The sequence below is a fragment of the Balaenoptera acutorostrata genome, chromosome 19 (assembly GCF_949987535.1).
Source record: "Balaenoptera acutorostrata chromosome 19, mBalAcu1.1, whole genome shotgun sequence".
NCBI lineage: Eukaryota > Metazoa > Chordata > Mammalia > Artiodactyla > Balaenopteridae > Balaenoptera > Balaenoptera acutorostrata.
The window spans coordinates 4,867,846-4,884,770 of record NC_080082.1 but is presented as its reverse complement, the minus strand read 5'-3'; the positions used below and the strand labels follow the sequence as shown (position 1 = coordinate 4,884,770).

General features: G+C 51.6%; 1 protein-coding gene across 1 annotated transcript; it reads right to left on the bottom strand.

Moving 5' to 3' along the window:
• Positions 1-1,064: 1,064 nt before the first annotated feature.
• On the bottom strand, positions 1,065-15,416 carry KCNG4 (potassium voltage-gated channel modifier subfamily G member 4). The gene is made up of 4 exons (XM_007182566.2): positions 15,353-15,416; positions 14,768-14,974; positions 12,908-13,667; positions 1,065-2,534 (listed from the first exon to the last, which is right to left on the bottom strand). Coding segments are annotated over exons 2-4 (1,533 nt in total). The 5' UTR covers positions 14,770-14,974; positions 15,353-15,416; the 3' UTR covers positions 1,065-1,763.
• Positions 15,417-16,925: the final 1,509 nt, after the last annotated feature.

Here is a 16,925-nt window from a genome sequence, read left to right as displayed (position 1 = left end):
ATGTGGGTGCCCCCCTGTGCCAGAGCCCGAGGCCACACTGACCCTGGCGTTGAGGTCAGGGGAAGGCGTGTGCCCAGCACATAGTAGGCCTGCACTAAATACTAGTGGAATGAATGAACGGCACGTTAAGTTGTCCCCACTGATGAAATGCGAACACGCTCACACGTGAACTAACTACATCAGAGCCACAGGTCCACGATCTTCTCTCCATCGTCCATTTGCAACCCCGTGCTCTCAGCGGATTTACGGCCGACGGCGTGCAGCTGTGCGCGGCCGAATCACTGGTGGGAGGTGCCATCGAGGCCTCTCCCAGGTGTGCTCAGCTGGGCAACAAAAGACGAGACTCCAGGGCTGCCACCACCTTGTACGATTAACGACGTGGAGGAGGCAGGCCCTCATGGCTTGCCTGACCTGCTCGACTGTTCCCTGTTCCCAGCTGGTCCTCCTGCAACCCATCCCACCATCATCATCATTCACACCTGCAGTCCGTTCACATCACCCCTTTCTCCAGCATCTGCGATATCTCCTCTCCATCTACCGAAATGTCCCAGTCCACTACACAGCATCTCATCCCAGCCCACCTTCCCAGCTTCATGTCCCAAAACAGCCCGAACAGCCCTCCGCATTCAACCCCTTCCTGTGTCTCTGTGAAGCCCTCCGTGAGCCGACTGCCCAGAATGCACCGCTCTTTCCCCTCTGCTCAGGATGCACTGCTTTTATCTCTAATGACTTGGTCCTACCTCTGCCTCCTACTCTGGAGGCAAAGGGCCGGGTCTGTTAATGAATGAATGGATGAGCAAATGAATTAATTTAAATATCAGCCAAGGACATCTATTCTCTGGCATCAAGGGGTCGGGGTGGGGGGAGGGGGGGAGCAGGCAAGGGGCAGATCCTAAGTCTGCCCTCGTTTCTACGCTGCATCTGTGGTGGCTTAGCTGAGAGTGGAAAGCCGAGGTCCCCGCAGTGCTGGAGGAACCAGCTGCAGGAATGGTTCTCTCAAGGGACAATGCAGTGCCCTGTGAGAGGTAGGCTCTGCCAAGGCCAAGGACCGGATAATTGGACGATGTCTCACCAAGAGCCCAGGTGGCCAAGGAGGACCTGCTGTGCTGACAAGTGCCGCTCCTGTCCAGGTCCCAAGTGCATCAGGAGGGGTGGCAGGCCACCATCCCCCAGTGTGGGACTTAACGTGGAGGCCAGTTCTGCCTTCTTGGCTAAGAGCTTCCAGAGCTGGGGGGAGGCAGCTACATTAGAAAAATGCCATTGGTGGTGTAAGTGGTAGAAGAACTGACCCCGGCTAGAACCCCCAGTAGAGCTGGGTGGAGGGACCTGATCAGAAAGGTTTGCAGTGACTGAAACCTCCAGTTCCTGGGGGTGGGTTGGCCCAGGAAAGAGGGTCTTCAGGGAGGAATGGAATTCTGTAGGATTGGTCCTCTAGGTGTCTGGAACCTAGCCTGGGTTGTTGAAGACTCTGCAGGGAAGGAAACGAGATTAAAGGGAGACAGACCTAACCCAGCAAGCGAACTTGCTTGTGCTCAGAGAGGGGCAGGGAGAGAGGAGACGGCAAGTGACGTGGACGTCGTGGCCAGGGAGGAGTCAAGAATCACCCAACCAAACATCTTTGGCCTCAAGCCCCTCCTAGCTCTGGGAGTGACCCCCAAGCTCTAGAAACACACCACTGGATGATGTAGGTGCTGGTGTTCTCCAGTTCGTGTAAGCCGAGGGCGATGGGCTGAAGATCTGGAATATTCAGGGGGGATTTTGAGTTACATGTATGCGATGGGCAAGGCAGGGCCCTCCAGGATCAGGTCTTGGACGTCGGTTAAGAGTTCGTGTTCACTGGCCGTGGCCGCGTTCTGCAGGCGGCGGAAGCGAGCCTCCAGCCTCTCCTGCTCCTTCTTGAGCTCCAGGTAGGAGTGCGAGAAAATGTGAAAGATGGACGTGGCCGGGAAGGCCATGATGAGGATGCCGCTCAGGATGCTGCTGAGGGCCACCATCTGGCCCGGCACGCTGCTCGGGACCATGTCTCCGTAGCCCACCGTCGTCATGGAGATGACGGCCCACCAATAGGAGGCCGGGATGCTGGTGAACTCCAGAACTCGCCCGGACTCATTCTCGGCCACGTAGACCAGAGGAGCGAAGAGGGTAATGGCTACGCAGAGGAAGAGGAGGAGCAGGCCGAGCTCGCGCGTGCAGCGGCGCACGGTGAGGCCCAGCGTCTGCAGCCCCAGCGAGTGGCGGGCGAGGCGCATCACGTAGAGAATGCGCAGTGCCCGCAGCACGCGCAGCGCCAGTCCCGCCTTCTCCAGGTACGAGCTGCGGCTCGGCCTCGCGCCGTCCGCCTGGGGCTCGTCGGACACCGCGAGGGACACGTAGTAGGGGGAGATGGCCAGGATGTCGATGATGTTCAGGGGCCCTTGGAAGAACTGGCACTTGTTCTGGGCCTGGACAAACCGCAAGCAGAACTCCAGGGAAAACCAGGCCACGCAGACGGTCTCCACGATGAAAATGGAGTAGCACTTACGCGAGCACTCCCCCTGGAGAGGCGACAAAACGCAGGGTAGGGAGGGGACGGGCAGCAGCGTGGGAAATGGCGAAATAAGCACACTGAAAAGCAATGCCGTAGATCTGTAATGATACCGATATCGATTCCATATGCAGAGTCTCTGTACTAAAGATATAGTCTCTCTATATTTTATATATTAAATATATATTAATAATATATCAACACGTACTAATATATAATATATTAATATTTATAATACACATAATATATTACTGTAATATATATTATATAATACATATCACAATATACTGATATATTAAGTATAGCATATATTAAACATTAAATATATATTCTATATATATTCTTTGTATAGTATATGGTCTCTATATTCTATATATTATCTATCTATCTAGCTATCATTTATACATCGATGGGGCCCTGTTGTAGACTCTTAGTCATCTACCAAAACCCCCTTTTTACATAGTTCTCAAGTAGTGGCTGTGTGCATGGCCAGTCAGCTAGATCAGAGACCACTTTTCCAGCCTCCCTTGCAGCTAAGCATGGCCACATAACCAAGCCCCCACCCACAGAATATAAACAGAGGTGATGCATGCCACCTCCAGTTCCAGGAGTTTAGTGTTGGCGTGAGTTCCTGCACACTCTTTCTCCCCTTCCTGTGAGCCAGGACAACCCACATGGCCCTGCACCCCAGCTTAGAACCAGCAGATCGGACCAACACCCTGGGAAGGATGAGCATCATAGTGGGAAAAATCTGGGTGTCAGAATGAGAGCTGCCCACTCGCCTCGCTCCCTCTTTATGAGAGTAACCAGCTTCTATTGTGTTGAAAGCTGTTCTATCGTGAGGCCTCTTGATTAGAGGAGCCAAGTTTCTCCTTTATGACATAAGCACCTCTTGGGTACCAGGCACTGCTCTGGTGCTGTCACTTAAGCCCCACAGTGATGCCATGAGCAGGCAGCCCGGCTTCATTTATGGCCCAGGAAATGGTCCCGAGCACTGAGATAACTTGCCTGAGCTCATATTCATAGTAGATGGTCTCCCAGAGATTATGCACTGTTTTGTAACCACTTTGCCCGCCATCCCTCATTCATTCATCCAACAAAATTGCATGGATGACTCACCTTGTGCCAGGTCCCATGCTAGACTCCGGAGGTAAAGGACTAGAGAAGCAGATGTGGTTTCTGGGGACTTGGAGCCCGAGGCAGGCAGAGAGGACACTGGCATCCCTGTGATGCGGATTGCAACTATTTCCCTCCTGAGATCCCAGCCAGGTGGGGCTCCAGTGGGTTCCTCACTGTGTCATTCACACCCCTGCCCCTGCCCCCAACAGAGACTTCCGCTAGCCCCTCTGCTACTCAAAGTGTGCCCTGGAACCTAAAGCATCAGATTCCCCTGGGAGCTTGTTAGAAACACGCAATCTTGGGCTCCACGACATCCCTGCGGAGCCAGAATCTGCATTTTAACAATGATTTGTGTGCACAATAAGGTTGGAGAAGCTCTGGTCTAGTGCAGTGGTTCTCAGCCTTGACTGCACGTGTTACAATCACCTGGGGGGGCTTTGAAAAATCCTGATGTCCAGGTCGGGATGCCAGAGATTCTAATTTACTTGATCTAGGTTTTAGCCTGAGCGGTAGGATTTTCCAGAAGCCCCATCAATGATTCTCATGTGGAGCTAGAGTTGAGAACTTGACTCTAAATATTACATCTACATCTTCATCTCTATCTGCGTCTATCTCTATATTGTCTCCATCTGTGTCTATATCTCTATCATCTGTATCTATGACGGATGAGTGAACCAATGACCAAAGCCAGTTGATTGAGTGAAAAGCAAGATGTTGACAAGCGCAGTTTTCTTTGGATTAAAAACCTCTGACGTGGAAAAAGAAATTATTTCCAGTGCCTGGGCTCACAGGAATACTAAACTGAAATATTCTTTTTGTCTGGCCTTTGAAGAAAGAAACAGGCTGGACCGTCCTGATCTCTATTTGCCGGTGCAGTGCTGGGTAGCTCTCTCCCTTGGTTCTCTGCCTCGGGAGGGTTGAGACAAACGGAAATGACGCAGGTAAAGAAGTTAGCAGGCTGCTGCATCTTCAGGTACGTGAAACATTGTAGCTACCCGTATGAGATGATTCACTGGTTGCAGACATATCCTGCCTGGTCTGTTTAAGGGTAACTATCCTTCTCCTATCCTGGATTTTACAGGAGGCTGAGGAAATTCTCCAACACACTAGACGTCTTTGCCATGACTGCCTGGGGTTTGCTTCAGGATTCTGGAAGGCTCAGGAGTTTTGGATCCTGATTCCCCAGTCCTGCTACAAACTTGCTGTGTGACTTTTCCATGGTCACTGCCGCTCTCTGTGCTTTAGTTTCTGATGAAGAGGGTGGAACAGAATCAGTATTTCTCAAAGCTGATTCATAAGCCCTGCATCAGAGTGCCCCAGAGTGCTTGTTACAAATGTGGATTCTGGGGCCCCCATCACAAAATCAAAGCCCTGGAGTGAGGCCCAGGAATCTGCATTTTGGTAAGGCCTCCTGTTGACTCAGAGGCACCTGGAAGTTTTTCAGCCTCTGGGCCAGATTCTCTCGATAAGGCCTCTTTCATCACTGACATTCTGGGAGTTTTTCCTTTGGTGTAAGAGCCTTGTGTGGCCTGGGAACAGTCTTCCCAGACCAGCGACCCAATAGCTCAGGAAGGTGACTCCTGGGAGGCAGAGGAGGCTCTGTGGGTCCTTCCTCCCTTTGCCTCTGGTGCTGGCTTTTGGATGTTCCAGGCACGCACCACCCACCTCCCACCGGCCACCTCCCTGCCCGGCAACAAGGGCTCTGCCGAGTCACCCCTGCATTGCTGCTCCCCTCTGCATCCTAAACCAACCTCCCAGCACTGGTCCACAGAGAAATGCCCTGTTAGCGGCCGGCATTGGAATGGCAGGGGTTTATGGGGTTCGAGCTGAGAAAACAATTCCCAGGCCAGGCAATATTTGAAGAAAACTAGAATGGAAGGAAAGAAAAAAGTCACTCTCTCTGTGAGGGAGTTTCTGGTTGTATCCTGTAGGTAGGATGAACGACTCATCCTGGTTTGCCCAGAACTTTCCAGGTTGGGCAACAGACAGTCCCAGGTCACCAGAACTTCCCCTCAGTCCTGGGCAAACCGGGATGCTTGGTCGCCCCCCTGGGGGGCTTGTCACCGCGAATGAGGCGTGCTCTGATTCCTTCCTGCAATGCAGAGGAACGTGACCAGCCCCAGGAAGGCCGGAGGGGTGAACGCCGTGAGAGCATGGACGAATGTCACAGACGGATGTGGGGCAATGTTTCCATCCAGGTGAAGTCCGAGAGCGGGCAAAACTCACCTGAGGTGGACAGAATCACCAAAAAAGTGGCTGCCTCTGGATGGGTTGGGAAGACCACAAACGGACCTGAAAGGACATTCTGGGGTGATGGGAATATTCCATATTAAACAGGGCTGTGGGTGTGCCCCATTTGTTACATTGGACAGCTAAGACTTGTGCATTTCGGTGTATGTAAATTTCACCCATAAAACTGTAAAATAAAAATAAAATGAATGATCATGGTGCTAAATGATTGGGGGTGGGAGGGGGTGGAGAGAGAGAGAGAACCAGAATGGCAGACTGTGGACCATCGTGAAAGCTGAGACATGGGTACTTACTGGGGGTTCATTAGATTATTCTATTTACTTTGTAAATGCCCCAAATTTTCCATCCGGGAAAGTTTTTTTTTTTTTAATTTTATTTATTTATTTATTTATTTATTTATGGCTGTGTTGGGTCTTCGTTTCTGTGCGAGGGCTTTCTCTAGTTGTGGCAAGCAGGGGCCACTCTTCATCGCGGTGCGCGGGCCTCTCACTATCGCGGCCTCTCTTGTTGCGGAGCACAGGCTCCAGACGCGCAGGCTCAGCAATTGTGGCTCACGGGCTTAGTTGCTCCGCGGCATGTGGGATCCTCCCAGACCAGGGCTCGAACCCGTGTCCCCTGCATTGGCAGGCAGATTCTCAACCACTGCGCCACCAGGGAAGCCCCATCCGGGAAAGTTTTTATTTTTATTTTTTAAATCAGAGTTGAAAATCAACACCACAATGAGATACCACTCCACACTCACTAGGATGGCTGTGATTATAAGGACAAAAAATAACAAGTGTTAGGAAAAGGGGATTAAGTGGTACAGACTACTAGGTATAGAATAAATAAGATACAAGGATGTAACGTACAGCACAGGGAATACAGCCAGTATTTTATAATATCTTTAAATAGAGTATAAGATACAAAAATATCGAATCACTCTGTTGTATACCTGAAACTAATATGATATATTAAACCAACAATAAGAAAAACAAGTGTTGGTGAGGATGTGGAGAAATTGGAACCTCCCAGACATTGCTGGTGGGAATGTAAAGTGGTATAGCCGCTGTGGAAAACAGGTGGGTGGTCCCTCAGAAAACTTAAACATACATTTGCTATATGACCAAGCAATTCCGCTCCTAGGTATATACCCGAAGGAACTGAAAGCACACATCCACACAAAAACTTGTCCATGAAGGTCCACAGCAGTGTGATTGATAACAGCCAACAAGTGGAAACAAGCTAAATGCCCATCAATGGATGAATGAATAAACAAAATATGATCTCTCCATATGATGGAATATTATTCAGCCATAAAAAGGAAGTCCTCACACGTGCTACAAAGCAGATGAGCCTTGAAAACCTTATGCTCAGTGAAAGAAGCCAACATAAAGACCATATATTGTATGATTCCATATCTATAAAATGCCCAGAAAAGGCAAATTCATGAAGATAGAAAGTATGTTCGCAGTTGCCTGGGGCTGGTGGGATGGGGGCGGGGAGAGGATGGGGAATAATTGGAAGTGTGTGCAGTGTTGCTTTTTAGGGTGATGACAATGTTATGGAATTAGTGGGGATGGTTGCATTACTGTATACTAAAAATCACTGATTTGTGCACTTGAATATTTGAGGGTATGAATTATATCTTAATAAAAAAGAAACTCGAGTTTGAGTCTGAATGGCCAAGTCAGTCTGGGTGAGGCAGGGAGTGAGGTCCACAGCCTTGCCCCATCCTTTCCTGAAGCTCCAAAGCAGAGCTGCTCTGAAGGGCTCTGGGGTCAGAGGGAGGCCAGGGCTCTCTGAGGACAAAGCCATTGTCCCTGAGGGTCCATCCGGACAGGCTGTCCAGCAGATGGGCTGCAGGTGCAGCGAGGGCCAGTTCTAGAAGTTCCATCTGGGAGGGACTCGGGGCCAAAGTCTTGACCTTGGAGTCTCCCCTGCACCCTCTGTCTCTCTCACAGCAATGCCTGCCACCTCCCTCTTTGGGAATGAGGCCAGAATCGGCCACGTCTTACCCGCTTAGCTCAGTGCTGGTCCCACTGCCCCATTCAGCAGTTCCACCCACCTCCCTCCCTTTCCTTCCTCCTGTCTGTGAAATCCATCATTTGTGCCTCTGGCGCTGGCCTCGATCCTCCCCCTCCCGGTGCCTGGTGGTGCTGACTCAAGCCTCTCCCCGAGAGCCAGGTCTCTCTGCCATCCTCCCCTCCTTCAGGCCCCTTCCACGGTCCTCTCCCTTGTCCCCCTCGCCTTGAGCCGCCGTCCCTCCTCCCCAGCCATGCCCCTACCCTTGGCCCCCTCTTCCTAGCCGCCCTGACTCCCCAACCCTGGCACATGGGGGCTCTGAGGGGGGGGCTAGGAATTGGACGCACAGAGACCAGGGCAGCATGGTGAGGCAGGAGGGACAGCATGAAGTATGTATACTCAGGAAAGGGGGGCCCATCCAGGAAATGGGGAACAGTGCTTGTTGGCTGGGATATAGGGAGACTCAGCAGGGGGCAGGGAACCCCCCCCCCCCACCGCCACAAACTCCCAAAACAGGTTAAGAAGAATTCCGTAAAGCCATTACCAAATGTCACTGAACACAGAAGCTACAGAGCGGGCAGTTGTCTATGGAGCTGATCCATGATCCAAGAAAGGGCCAGGTAGGAGGAGACACTGGCTGCAGCACGAGACTTTCTATCAAAGGCGGGGAGGAGTGGGAGGGAATTGCAGCCCCAAAGGTGAGCTGCACCCGCACCAGGAGGGAATTGTTCCATCAAGGGCCCCCAGGGGTTCCACCTGGTCTTTAAAAATCTCTCTGTTAAAAAAAAAAAATCTCTCTGTGCCTTCCTTCCTTCCCCATCCCAGCGAGACGCGGAAAGCACAGGGCACGAGGGGGTGGGGGAAGCAGAGCCCCGCCATCCCACCCCCAACCGCACCGAGGCTCTGCTCCCATCCAGTGCACTTTGCACAGATGCGATCCAGAGTGTGTCCCTTCGCAACATCCCCGAAGTCTGAAGCAAACCTCTGGGCAGAAGTAGAAGCTAGAACAGGAGGCGATGTGAGAGCATGTGCCTGTGCTTGTCCCCAGGGGTCCCACGGAGCTGGGAGAGAGTTTGAGGAACAAAGCAGATGTGCAGGCGGGAGGGGCATGAGCGAATCCCAAAGGTGGGTAAAAATTGCCACTGCTGGCTCTGTGCCAGCACATCATAAATAGACCGTCAGTCCTGTTGCCTCCCTCTGAGCAGGTGCTGTCATTATCCTCATTTATAGGTGAGGAAATAGAGGCACAGAGAAACAGAGTGACTCGTCCGAGGGCAGAGCCAGGTAGCAGCAGTAAGGAGGAAGAAAAAGGTCAAGAGAAAAGGACCATGTGTTCAGCTGTAGCTGCCTGGTGACCTTCTGACTCCCCCAGAGGGGGGACAAGGTGCTCTGACCAGCAGAGAGGCCAGGCAAGGGCTACAAGGAAAGGACGCTAGGGCTAAATGGCAGGGGTGACAGCCCTGGCAGAGGACCCGGGCGGAGCGAAGCAAAGAACCTGATGAATCCACCACTGGATGGATGGATAAACACATTGTGGCATTTACAGACAGTGGAATATTACTCAGCCCTAAAAAGGAATGTAGTACTGACATAGGCTACAACACAGATGAACGTTGAACACCTTATATGGAGTGAACGAAGCCAGAAACAAAAGACCACATATTGTGTGATTCCATTATATGAAGTGTCTGGAATAGGGACGCAGAGACGGAAAGCAGACTGGTGGTTGCCAGGGGCTGAGGGTGGGGGTGGGGAGCGGCTGCCTGATTGGTCCAGGGTTTTCTTTTGGAAATGTACTGGAACTCGATAGGGGTGTTGGCTGCACAACCTTAAGAACATGCTAAATGCCACTGAATTGTTCACTTTAAGATGGTTAATTTTATGTTATGTGAATTCCACCTCAATTTAAAAAATGGAGCTGGGATGCTCAGGATATAAGCTCCAAGAAAGTGAGAAATTTGTCTTATCTGCAGCATCTAGAAGAATAGACTTAGTAGGCACTCAGTGACTGTTGATGAATGAATAAAAGGATAAATGTGGTGACTTCCTGTTAACTAGTACCTGATAAGTGAATAATGACGATGACTAACATTTTTTGAGCACTTCCTGTGTGTCGGCTTTGTTCCAATCACTTTACACGAATTACTCTTTTAATCCTCACCATAACCCCCTGAGGAAAGGGCTAATAGCATCCCCATTTTACAGATAAGGAAACTGAGGCTCAAAGAAGTTAAGTGACTTTTCTGAGATCATTGAGTTCATGAGGGGTGAGGCCAAGATTCAAACCCAGAGCGTCGGCACTCAGAACCATTACCCTAGACAGAGAAGCACTTCACAAAGTCCAGATGCCTTAGAAATGCTAAGTGCCACTGAGGCTGAGGGTCTAGCCTACAGGTAGAGGGCCGAGCATTGGAAGAAGGGGTGCAAGGGGTCAGGTTTTAGAGCCAGGCAGAGGTGAGCTCAAATGTTGGCTCTGCCACTTACTAACTTTGAGCTTAGGAAAGTGATAAAAAAAAAACTTCCCTGAGCCTCAGTTTCCTCATCTGTAAAATGGGAGTAGAAGTGGTATTCACTTCCCAAAGCTGTTACAAGGATTAAGTCCATCCTGTCAAATGCCAGCCTCCTGAAGGGCACTTAATAAGCATCAGTTCTCTCATCCCTTCTGGGCTGAGCTCCCCCAGGGAACCCAGCAGAGTCTGAATGCTTCTGGAGGTGCTTAGGCACTTGGCTTGGTCTTTCCTGTCCACAATGCCTCCTGCCTCCTCCATTTTAATTTGTAATCTCGGGCACAGACCTTGCACCCCAACTGCCAAGTTTACTCAAGGGATGTTGCCGTAAGAAGCTAGAAGAATTAAGGGCAAGCAAAATACTTTCTTCACAGGTGTGCTAATTCTCCAACCCTGCGTGCCACCTCTTCCGCGTCTGATGGAGGTGTTCTGCAAGTCACATCCCCTCAGGATGACTTGAACCCTCACTCCTCTTGGGCACTTCCTGTCCCCAGAAGTAGCTGCCCAGCTTTGCAGTCGGTGCTGAATCGCTGCTTTCAGACTGATAAATACGAAATACCAGGCACCTGTGGCCGGGAAAGAACATCGTCTTTTTATGTAAATGTAAGGGCGCAGTTTGAAAGAACAAAGCCCACCTGGTCCTCAGCCTCCAGGCTCTCTGAATTACCATCGAAATAGACACACATTTTTTTGGAGGGCTGCATCTCCCAGCCCCTCTCCAGGCAGAACACCCAGGGAGGGCTTCACAGTTGCACAGAGGTTGCCACTGGACCGGGGGCATCACCTCCCTCGTCCCAGGAGGAGAAATGGCTGCCTGATTCCCCGGTTCTGCGGGCCTCTTACCCACCTCTGATTTAATTTTCCAAGTCCCTGTCACACCAACCTGTGTTCATACCCTGGGTAATTTTCAAAGCATTAGGCTTTGAAAAGAGCTTGTCCCTCTGCACAGTCTAAATCCTGGCTCCCTGAAAATCCATCCCTAAGAGGAACAGGCTTGTGAAAAATCCAGGGGTCCTTCCTCAGCAACGGGGATCAAGGGCACCCTTAGGGGACAGGGGACGGAGGCCCCTTACTTTGTCCTAATCTTTTTACTGCAGCATCCACGTGTAAATATTTCTGTTAACAAGCAGGCTATTAAATTACATGATTTCGTGCTAAAGAATGAAAAAAAATGCCTACAATTAGAGCTATAGCCCTCTCTATGGGGAAAAAAGCTGTTTGAAAGTCAAAATATTTTGGGTGGTTTTCTTTAGGACAAAATACTAATAGGTTGAACAAGATACACTTTAGTCAGCAAATATTTATTGAGAGCCTACTCTGGGTGTGAAGCAATGGCTGGTTTTCCATCTAAGTCCTCTCTATCTGGAAAGTTCTCTGATCCTCCCTGGGATATATGTTTAAGAGAAGGGAACTTAGGTCAACTGACACCAGTTATAAACCATATACAGCCTGCACTGCCTTATGTATATGTTTTATTTATCGGCTCTCTCTCTGCTATAACGTAAGCTCCATAAGTTAGGTGTTGGGGAGCCATGGAGGATTATAGAGCAACATTTTAACTTAGGAAACAATCCAGTTCTCAGTTTGAAGCTCTCCAATAACCTTCCCAACAAAATGTTAGATTCTTATCTCATTTCTCAGACCATCTGGCCCCCTGGGGGGTGTGGGCGGTCTCCCACAGCTTCCCAGACAGAGAGGGCAGAAGTGGGCAAGCAAACGTTTCTGCTCTGGCCTCCTGGGGCAGGGTCACTTCCAAATCAACTCATCTGTGAGCTCCCCATCCGGTGGGACTGATTGGGAGGCTCGGGAACAAGGGCCGAGAGTCTCTGCCATCATCGGCATCTTCACTCGGTTACTCCAAGGAAGCTAAGTGCCCTGAACCTCAGTTTATTCATCTGACAAATGGAGCTGGATGCCCACGAGAAGGTTGGCTTAAGGAGGTAGGGAATCTGGTCCTGGTCTAGTGCCTGGCACAGAGTAGCTGCTCAGTTAACATGCGATGGGTGCATGGACTGTGTGCACCTTCATAGTGATGTCAGCTGTCTTACGGAAGAGGAAACTGAGGCTCAGAGAGGTGGAGCAATTCGCCAGTGGTCACAGAGCCAGGAGAGGCCGGGCTGGGCCAGCTCAGCCCACTAAGACCACGGTGGGTTTGTCAATGCCTGGCGCTCTCTATTGGAGGCAGGGCCCCTGATGACTTTCATGGGTGCCCTTTATGTGCTTCCTTCTTCAAAAAAAAAATGTATAAAATTATCTTTTACCACTGCATTGGTCTGAAAATGAGTACAATCCACACTGGATCATATTCATTTCTTTTTTTTTTTTTTTTTTTGTCTGTGTGGCGTGTGGGATCTTAGTTCCCTGACCAGGGATCGAACCCACGCCCCCTGCATGGGAAGGGCAGAGTCTTAACCACTGGTTTGCAAAGATGTTAAACGTTTTCGTGGGCCCTCAGTGCCGCGGGTCCCGGGCACCATGCCCGGTAGAGAGATGCAACACTCACCTTGCCCTCCTCTGCCCTCAGGTCCGGCATGGTGCTAACGCACAGGCTGACGGCCATGGTGGCCACGAAGAGGATGGACAGACAAGCAAAGACCTTTCCGGGGAGCCCCGACTGCGGGTTCTCCACCATCTCCCGCAGCCGGTTCATGAAGAGCGCCCAGCGGGACGTGTGCACGGCGGGGCGGCCGGCTGCCCGGCGCTGCAGCGTCTCCTCCGTGCGCAGCTCGGCCAGTTCGTCCAGCTTCCTCAGCAGTGTCTGCAGGCAGCACGTCTCCAGATTGGCTTCTTCGATCCCCCAGTAGGTCAGCTCCTCCTGGAAGGACAGCACACACATCTCCTGGAGGAGGACCAGCTTGCCTGCCGCCAGGAAGCTCACGATCACCCCGAAAGCGCTGGGGTTCCGGTCAAAGAAGAACTCTTGATTACCCTCGTCGTAATCGTCGCAGAGCTGCGCGATCTCCTCGTGGGTCCGGCAGAAGCGGAGTTTGCTCAGGCGGCTCAGTGGAAACTCGTCCAGCGTGCTCCACGGAAGGAGGTACCGCTTGCCCCCCACGTTGACCAGCATCTCCTTCTTCAGGTCCCCCGTCCAGGAGGCGTCCTGTGCTCCCAGCTTCCGGGCCCTGCGGTAGTAAATGCCCTTGATGGACGGGGGCTCCGCGGGGCGTGGCAAGAACTGACTCAAAGGGCCGCAGGAGCCGAGGTGATGGTGGCCAGGATGCAGGCCCCTGTCTCTGGAAGGCATGGCTATCACCGAAGACGTCCTGGCGCCCGAAAGGGACAAGAGCAAGAGAACGGGGGAGACATCAGTCTCAGGGCAGAGTCCTAGACAGTATCTCCTCATGTCTGCTTTCCTGCAACTGCATCTGCATCATTTATTCTTTTAATCTTCCATCCAACACAGATTTACCGAGCACCTACTATGCGCTTGGGATCTCAGTGAACAAAAAGAGATGATGATGACATCCCTTCCCTGATGGAGCATTTATTTATATCTCAGAAGAATCTCCCTGGAACAGCTGTGTCAGTTTCAGGCTGTGTGGTCTTGGGCATGTAGCTTAACCTCTCTGATCTCAGCATCGTTATGGCAATGACAAGACTTGTCCCAACTTTGCAAAGTACAGTTGTTGAAAATAGAGCTTAGGGTAAAACTTTGTCAAGTTCACTGCCAGGTTGCGATCCCTTACGGACTGCCACCCCAGGTAGGTTTCTCAGCCTCTCTGAGCCCTTTGTGTCATCTGCACAGCTGGGGTAGTTTGAGTACCCACCCCACTGGGCACAGTGAAGGTTATGTGCAGTAATACATGTGAAGTGTATATTAAGAACACTTCTAGACGCTTGTGACATGGCAGGCACTGACCCACATGCCTCTCCTACGTTAACTCATCTCAACAACCCCATGAGGTAGACATTAGTACATCCATTCTGCAGATGAGGAAATTGAGGCCCAGAAAAGTTAAGTAACAAGGAACTGTATGTGGCACAGCGTCTGACTCCCAGGAGAAGCTCCACAAGGACCACCTGAGCCCTCTTATTTGCTTTCCCACTTAGAGGACTTTGCTATCAATGAGAGCACTCCTCCGTGTTCATTGGGTGCTTGCCTCAGCCACCTTGCTGTGTGACCTTGAGTCAGTTACTCCCCCTCTCTGGGCCTCGGTCTTGTTATCTGTGAAATGAAGGGGCCTCTAATGCTCTCTCCATTTCAGACCTATTTGGGATGCTTGACTTACAGGAAGGGTTTTAGATTTAGCGCATGCATTAAAAAAAATCATCGCCACAATATTTCTCATCCTCAGCCTCCCACAACTGTTTCCTGTGCTATTCATTCTAGCCAGAGCTGTTTCCAAAGCATCCATAACCTTACATTCCAAGATGCACTCCAATCAAGAGAAAAACTCAGCAGCTGAATGGAAATAAAAGTTCCTCTCAATTTCAGAGCCAGTTGGGTTCCAGCAGACAGCGAAGAGTTGAATCACAGCCGATGCATTTCACACTTGCTCGCCACACAATAGTCTGTTATTCTGCGTGCATTACTTCGTTTACAATGTACGGCCAGAGAACGATGAGCAGCCTGCAGAGAGAAGAGTATTTTGAAATCAGGGGAGCTGCTTCCCAAGCGTTCTTTTTTCCGAGTGAAAAGACGCAGAGCCAGAGAGCTGAAGTGACTCATCCAAGGTCATACAGCGAGTCCCAGTGCAACCAAGGACTCTGTCTCCCAGCCGGGGGCTCTTTCTAGAACCCCCCAAACTGCTCTTTCTGAATCCACTGCACAAACCCAACTTTGTAACCCACTGCCCCCCAGAAATAGCCAGCACACAAACCTTCCAGAGCGTGGGAAAGGTGTTCACTCAAAACAGTGCTTTGACAAAGGACGTTTAAGGGCACCCTGCAATCCGCGCCCCCCGCCACTGCAGCAAACACTAACTTCTTCCCCCGAAGTTTAACTCACCCTCCTGTCTCAGGGAGCCTCTTTCCAGCTGTTTCTCTGCCGGGCAAGGGGAGCCCATGTCTCGATGCCCAGGGAAGAGACAGGTTTGTGGTGAAGATGAAGGGGGAGAAAAGAGAAAGCCCGAACACAGCAGTTTCTGGCAGAGTTAGTTTTCAACCTTCCTTTCCTTGCCTCCTTCAGAAACCAGAAGTCCGTTCATGCTGCAGCTCTCTCTCCAGCAGCTGCAGAAAAGCCCAGGAGGAGTGGGGTGGGTTTTTTTCCAATCCCCTTTCCCAGAATCCCTTTTCCCCATGAGAGGTGAGGGTCTGAGGGGTTCGTGCTGGGAGGGAGCCGGGCCAGCCGTCCTGCTTCAGCGGTGGGCTCTGCACTCTGAGTCCCACCGGGAAAGCCAGCGTGGTCCTGCAAGAGGAGGGGGTGGGGGGATGGGAAGGGCTTAGAAATAATCTCTCCATCAGCCAGGCAGCAGGCAGGAGCAGCCGCCGCTCTGCCAACCGCCTGGAAGGCAAGGACAGCTGTCCGCCCTCCCTTCCAAGGAGGAGCAAAACTCGGAAGGAGCGGAGGGCAACTTAGGGCTGGGGCATCTGCAGCTACCTGTCCGTGGCACCCCGGAAGCTCCTCGGGATGTGCTGATGATGGGGGCAGGTGCTCAGGTTGAGGCTGCAGGAGGAACTGCTTTTAACTAGCCCAGGCCAGGGACACGTGCAGAGAAACCCAGCGTCCGAGCGCTGGGTGGGAGTCCCGGAGGCTGCGTGATGGACCGGGAAGGGGTGCGAGCTTGGAGTCGTACACACCTGGATCTCTGGCTCCCATGTAAGTGGATGGGTGGCCTTGGACAGGTGACTTTGTGCCTCTGAGCCTCAGTTTCCTTGTTTGTAAAATATATGAGAAGGAGAGGGGGTTTGGGGAGAGTCACGCCAGAAGGCACAGGGCAGCCTCCTTCTGTGGGTTTGACAGCATGGTCGGGATAAAGAGGAAGAGGCCCAGTTCTAGGGCCTGCGTCCTGGCTTCAGCTCTGCACTGCCTTGCTGTGTGTCCTTGGGCAGTCACTTCACCTCTCTGGGCCTCAGTTTTCTCCCCGGTCAAATGAGGACAGTGGAAGCGGTGACGGCTAAAATTGCAAAAGCATCTTCTCAAGTAGGCGCTCAGTGTTCACTGGCCCTATCTGATTTTCTTAAGAGGTTCTGAGGCCCAATCTCTTGGCTTCCAAAATGGGGTCATTATTATCAGCTCCACTCTGCAGATGAGGCCTGGAGGTCTAGGGAAGAGGCTTGCTCAAGTCACCTTGCTGGTTGGAATGTGCACTTAACAGAGACTTCGGGTTCTGGTGCAAGGATCTGGAAGGGACGAAGTCCGAGCTTGAGTCTTCCTAAGCTACCTGGAGGCGGGTGGCAGGAGCGGGGGGACCTCCGTGGGCTTTCTGCAGCCCGGGCAGTGGGAGGAATCCAGGCAGGAGGAGAGGAGCTGATGGAATGGAGCCGGTCAAGGGCGGCACTTTTCAAAGGGTATTGCCTGAAACCTGAGGGTTCTGCACAAATGATCAAGGGGGCTGGAATGGGGCGGCGGCGGGGGGGGG

Coding starts and splice junctions, on each gene's coding strand:
- KCNG4 (XM_007182566.2), bottom strand. Junction 2,535..12,907: donor TGAGGGCAGAGGAGGGCAAG/GTGAGTGTTGCA, acceptor TCGCCTCTCCAG/GGGGAGTGCTCGCGTAAGTG.